The following is a 5,935-nucleotide window of genomic DNA, read 5'->3' on the forward strand; positions in this document are numbered from 1 at the left end:
AAAAAAAAAAAAAAAAAGAAGTTCAGAGATCTGGAACTCACTTCCTCACCACTTTCAGCTCTTGGTTCAAATATCACCTTCTTCAAAGCTTGTTCCTAATGAAAATGACTCTTTCCTGCTTTATCCAATCCACACATTCCTCATCTTTCTTTTTTTTTGGGGGGTCACACCCGTTTGATGCTCAGGGGTTACTCCTGGCTAAGCACTCAAAAATCGCCCCAGGCTTGGGGGCACCATATGGGATGCTGGGGATTGAACCGCCGTCCTTCCTTGGCTAGCACTTGCAAGGCAGACACCTTACCTTGAGTGCCACCTCCGGCCCCACATTCCTCATCTTTATTCCTCTTTTGTGTCTTCAAAGCAGTTATCCCCAACTCACAGAAGCTTGATTTTATTGGTGTATTGTCTGTTTTGTACAGAAAAGCACATTACACTGTGAGCAAGATCTTTGACCTCACAGGAATCAAAGTCTAGTGAAGCAAAGGTCTGTGTGTTTGTGTGTGTTTGTAAAGAAATGCCTGAAAATGGCATTCAGAGATGGAGAAGGATGCAATGTAAGATCTAAAGAGGTTGCTGAGCCAGAGTTGCTGTAGGAGAGCCCTAGCAAATGTTACCCAGTTGTCAGAAAAAGCTCTTTGGCATTTGCCTTGTATGTGGCCAACCCTGGTTCAATTCCAGCACTGCAGGGTTCTTGTGCCACAGAGCAAAGCTGTAGCCCAAAATCCCAATCCTCTTCCCCCAAACTGGGTCTTTAGGTGATGACCTTGAAGTGGAGATTTGAAAAATCTGCCCTCCAGGAATGGGGAACCCTCACTCGAGGTCGCCCTTAATGAGTGAGTGTGAAGCATAAGGGAAGAGGCTGAGACAAGGAAAAACTACTGGGTCTGAACTTTTAGACAGTCATGACACAGAGGAACCCTTACAGCCGTCTCCCTTTCCTTAGAGTGAGGGTCCTACCCATTGGGATAATATGTAAGAACATGGGTGGATTTAAAACACATGCCTAGGGACCAGAGCGGTGGCACAAGCCGTGGGGGCATTTGCCTTGCACGCAGGATGGACCATGGTTAGATCCCCCAGCGTCCCATATGGTCCCTCCAGCCAGGAGTGATTTCTGAGCAATAGCTAGGAATAACCCCTGAGCATCACCGGGTATGGCCCAAAAAGAAGAAAAGAAAAAACAAAACAAACAAACAAACAAACAAACAAAAACACATGTAGGATGTCTTGGTGGCACTGTGGGTATGTCGTTGGTATTGGAAGTGAGCGAAAGTCTGCCTGTGGACAGCCTTACCCTACTGGACTGAAGCCATGCTCATCTGAGGCCTTGTGCGCTCTGAGCTGCTTTGCTTCATTCAGTTCCTGCCCTCTGGAGGAGGTATGAGGGAAGAAGGGAGGAGAGTGATGACATCTTTTTTTTCCAAATAGACTGTGCAGTGTGGGGTGTGATAAAGTGAGGATCTCTTCTGCACAGAGGGGTTTCCCTAAACTATTTTCCTGGTTCCTCCCTGCTAGAACCTGCTCCTGGGACCCTGGGAATACCTGATCTATTGACCTCCAAGAGTCAAGAGAGGATTGGGCTTTGGGAGCCAGATGTAGTAGGTCAGCAGTAGAGGGCTTGCTGGCCAGGGGTGGAGAGAGTTCAATCCCCAGTGCTAACAAAAAATTAGTCTCCCAGGGGCCGGAGAGGTAGCACAGCGGTAGAGTGTTTGCCTTGCACACAGCTGATCCGCGACTGACGATGGTTCGAATCCCACATCCCCTATGGTCCCCGAGCCTGCCAGGAGGGATTTCTGAACTCAGAGCCAGGAGTGTCGCTGGGTATGACCCAAAGGCCAAGGGTAAGCCTTGAGCACGGGCAGCTGTGGGCCAAAAGAGAAAAGAACAGAAATAGAGAATGAATGAAGGACAAGAAAAGAAAACTTGGCCATTGTCCGTGCTCTGTGCTGACCCAGGGTAGTCTTTGGAACAAACTGACCCAGCAAACTGGACGGCGAGGAGGGACAAACTTTTCCTGGGACGATCCCAAAGATGCCCAACTCTGGGCTTCTCGGAACCGAAAGGAGCCCAGGAGGAGCGACGGGGACGAGAGGTGGGGGGAGCCGGGCTGGCTTGGGGGACGCGGGGGCGGGAGGCGGACGGCCCTGGAGTCGCGGGCCGAGGGGCGGGCGCTGCCCTCGGGGCGGGCTGCGCGGAGGCGGAGCGGCGGGGCGGTGCTGTCAGCGCGAGGCGGCAGGCGGAATGCAGCGGCCCGAGGCCTGGCCACGTCCGCACCCGGGAGAGGGGGCCGGGGCCGTCCGAGCCGGGGGCCTGACGCCGCCCGCCCCGGCGGGGGAGCCCCCAGGGCCGCGGGTACGGAGCGGGAGGGCCCCGGAGGCCCGGGTGGCCGGAGCTGGGGAAGGGGCGCGGGGAGAGGGCATTCAGGGAATGTGTGTGTGTGTGTGGGGGGGGGGGGGGTACAGCCAAGCCAACTCACTAGTCGTGCGCCTGGAACTTGGTGACACCTTGGAGTGGGCCCCGATCGGGGGCCAGGCCGAGACCAGCGATGAAAAGTTTCCAGGACGCCCCAACTTGCGAGCACACGTGGCGCTGAAGTTTTTGGGGATCAGTTTGGAGACAGTGATGGGCACGGCTGGGAGCAGGGTTGGGGTGGGTTGAGAGTCAGCTGGGAAGGGACCAGAAGTGGAGGTTCCCCTGGGCAGGAGCCCCCTTCCCCTGACCCCTCCAAGTCTGCAAGCCGGCCTGGACAGCTGTAAGGAGGCCTCGGCGCGCGCTCCAAAAGTCCCCTCGGCCCAGGTTCTGTGATACACTCCGACTCGGGTTCTGGAGCAGTCAGTGCATGACAGAACTTGGGCCCGGACGGACCTTCTGCACCCAGTGGGCACGACGCCCACCGGTCGGCCACGGTGGAACATCTGCTGCCTGCGACGGGCCCAGGTGGCACAGGGTTGGATGGGAGCTGCTATGCTGGATGGAACTCCATCTAGGGGCCCGCAGATGCCAGAGAGAGCCAGGGACGCGGCTTGTGCCGGAACCCACGAATTTTTCTTCCCTTAGTTGCAGGAACCTTCCCTCTACACAATCAAGGCTGTCTTCATTCTAGATAATGACGGTCGCCGGCTGCTGGCCAAGGTAACACCCCACCCACGCGCTGGAAGGGCCCCAACAGGCCCTGTTTTTTTTACCTACCTGTCGCTCTGCTTAGACCCCTGCAAAAGTTGTTCACTCTGTCCCCCCCACCCTTGTCAGGCTGCAGGCTGGGGTCTGGGAGCATCTCCTCTTTGTCTACTAACTGACTCCCTGACTTTCCCATCATCCCTCTCACTGGTATTGAACCTGGCAGGGTTGGGACTTCTTGAGGGTTCCGCGGAGTGTTGAGCCTGCCATCCTAGGAACCTTAGTCCCCGCATTTTGGGGGAGGTTTGGGTCACACCCTGTGGTATTCAGGACTTGCTGCTGCTCTGTGTTCAGTAATCACTCCTGGCAGTGCTTGGGATGCCAGGGATGCATCCTGGTTGGCCATGTGCAAGCAAGACCTTTACCCTCTGTACTATCTCTCTGGCACCCCCGTGAACTCAGGTTGGTGGGGGGGTTGGCTCTGTGTTCAGAAATTGCTCCTGGCAAGCTCAGGGGACTATTTGGGACCTGGGATTGAACCCAGGTCCATCCGGGGTCATATGTGTGCAAGGCAAACTCCCTATTGCTGTGCTATCACTTCAGCCCCAAACTCAGTTTTATTTCAGGTTTGTTTATTTATTTTGGGTTTGGGGTCACACTTGGCAGCTCTCAGGGGTTACTCCTGGCTCTATGCTCAGAAATCGCTCCTGGCAGACTCAGGGGACCCTATTGGATGCTGGGATTCGAACCACCATCCTTCTGCAGGCAAGGCAAATGCCCTACCTCCGTGCTATCTCTCCGGCCCCCAAACTCAGATATTTTTATTTGAAACTCACAGTGGATTTTCAGTGCCTCAACCATTTAATTGTCTCTTACCATCCTGAAGAAGCTGACTTGGTAAACCAAAGTAGAAAAATTCAAAACTAAATGTCTATCATTTGATACAATTAGCTACAGAACAATTATTCTTTCTAAACTGACTATAAAATGCATTGTAGATATATATTTTTTTTGTTTGGGGCTGAATTTTTGTTCTCATGACATTTTAATTAGTGTTTTTACACCATAGCAAATCCACATCCAGAAAATTGAAAGCTTGAACTAAGCGAGCTTTTATAATGAGGGGTGGGTAAACCCAGCTGCCGTCAGGGGTTAGTCTTGGCTCTGCACTCAGGAATTTTTTTTTGGCAGGCTCAGGGGAGCCATATGGGATGGGAGAGATCTAATCCTGGCACGCTACTGTGTGTAAAGCAAACGCTCTACTCACTATACCATCTCTCTGGCCCTGAGCTGAGTATAGCTTGTCACAGCAGGTATATGGTCAAAAGTAGTTCAGGGATCCTTCTCAAAGGGCTAGATGCATGCTTTACATGTTTGAGCCTCAGGTTTGAGCCCCAACATGATATGCTACCCAGAATACTACCAGGAGTAAATCCTCAAGCACACTTTGGTTGCTCAAAGATGAGGGCCGGAGATATAGCACAATGGTAGGACATTTGCCTTGCAAGCAGTTGATCCAGGACAGACGGTGATTTGAATCCCGGCATCCCATATGTCCCCCACCCCTATGCAGAGCCAGGAGTAATCCTGAGCAACACGGGTGTGACCCAAAAACCAAAGTGATAGCACAGTGGGTACGGCATTTGCCTTGCATGCAGAAGGACGGTGGTTCGAATCCCAGCATCCCATATGATCCCCCAAGCCTACCAGGAGTGATTTCTGAGCCAGGAGTAACCCCTAAGAGCTGCTGGGTGTGACCCCCAAAAACACCCCAAAAGATGTGGATTAGAATTGGGATTTAGAGGCAGAGCATATGCCTGGCACAGAGAAAACCTGAGGTTGATCCCTGGCACCATATTGTTCCCCACTATCACATTACTATTAAAAAGCAGAAACACGGGCCCGGAAAGATAGCACAGCGGCATTTGCTTTGCAAGCAGCCGATCCAGGACCAAAAGTGGTTGGTTCGAATCCCGGTGTACCATATGGTCCCCCGTGCCTGCCAGGAACTGTTTCTGAGCAGACAGCCAGGAGTAACCTCTGAGCACCGCCGGGTGTGGCCCAAAAAAAAAAAAAAAAAAGCAGAAACACAACGGGCCAAAGTGATAGCACAGTGGGTAGAGCATTTGCCTTGCATGCAGCCGACCCAGGTTCAATCCCTGGCATCTCATATGGTTCCTCCGAGTCTGTCAGGAGTAATTTCTGAGTGTACAGCCAGGGATAACCCCTGAGTATCATTAGATGTGCCTTCTCAAAAACAACAACAACAAACAATCCTACAAACAACGTAAAAAGAAATAAATCAGGGGCCAGGGTCTGAAGCATGTTCCTGACATGTACAGGGTCCTAGGTTTCGGTGTGGCTTCTTGAGTACTGCATGATAGAGTTCTTATGACCACTAGCCTGGATGGGGAGCCCCCCCCACAACAGAATTAGTTCCAAGCCATGTTTAGATTTAGAAACTGGGGACTGGAGATGTAGTGCAGGGGTTAAAGCTCTTGCCTTGTACACGTATGTGATCCAACCTGTGTTCAATCCCTGAACTACCAGGAGGAATCCCTCAGCACTGATCCAAGAGTAACCTGGAACATAGCCAGTTGTGACCAACCGCCCTTACCAATATTAAGGAACTGAGTGAAAGAGGTTCATCAAAGCCAAACCAAAAATTATTGACTTTGTGCTGCAGTGTGGACCAGTATGTCTTTCAAGGCACTTCACTTCTGAAGTAGGCACACACACCCCTTACCATTGCCACACATGGGCTGTTACCAGTTTCTTCACACCTCCCCATCTATTCAATATAGAGAATAAAGCTTTT

At 52.0% G+C, this 5,935-nt stretch overlaps 1 protein-coding gene across 1 annotated transcript in view; it reads left to right on the plus strand.

Moving 5' to 3' along the window:
- Positions 1 to 2,229: 2,229 nt before the first annotated feature.
- COPZ2 (COPI coat complex subunit zeta 2) overlaps positions 2,230 to 5,935 on the plus strand; it is an 18,776-nt gene continuing 15,070 nt past the window's right edge. Inside the window, exons 1-2 of the mRNA XM_049766567.1 lie at positions 2,230 to 2,352; positions 3,058 to 3,132. Of these exons, the coding sequence (XP_049622524.1) occupies positions 2,242 to 2,352; positions 3,058 to 3,132 (186 nt within the window). The 5' untranslated portion in view covers positions 2,230 to 2,241. The remainder of the gene's footprint in view (positions 2,353 to 3,057; positions 3,133 to 5,935) is intronic.

This window comes from Suncus etruscus, chromosome 1 (assembly GCF_024139225.1).
Source record: "Suncus etruscus isolate mSunEtr1 chromosome 1, mSunEtr1.pri.cur, whole genome shotgun sequence".
In the NCBI taxonomy this organism is placed as follows: Eukaryota; Metazoa; Chordata; class Mammalia; order Eulipotyphla; family Soricidae; genus Suncus; species Suncus etruscus.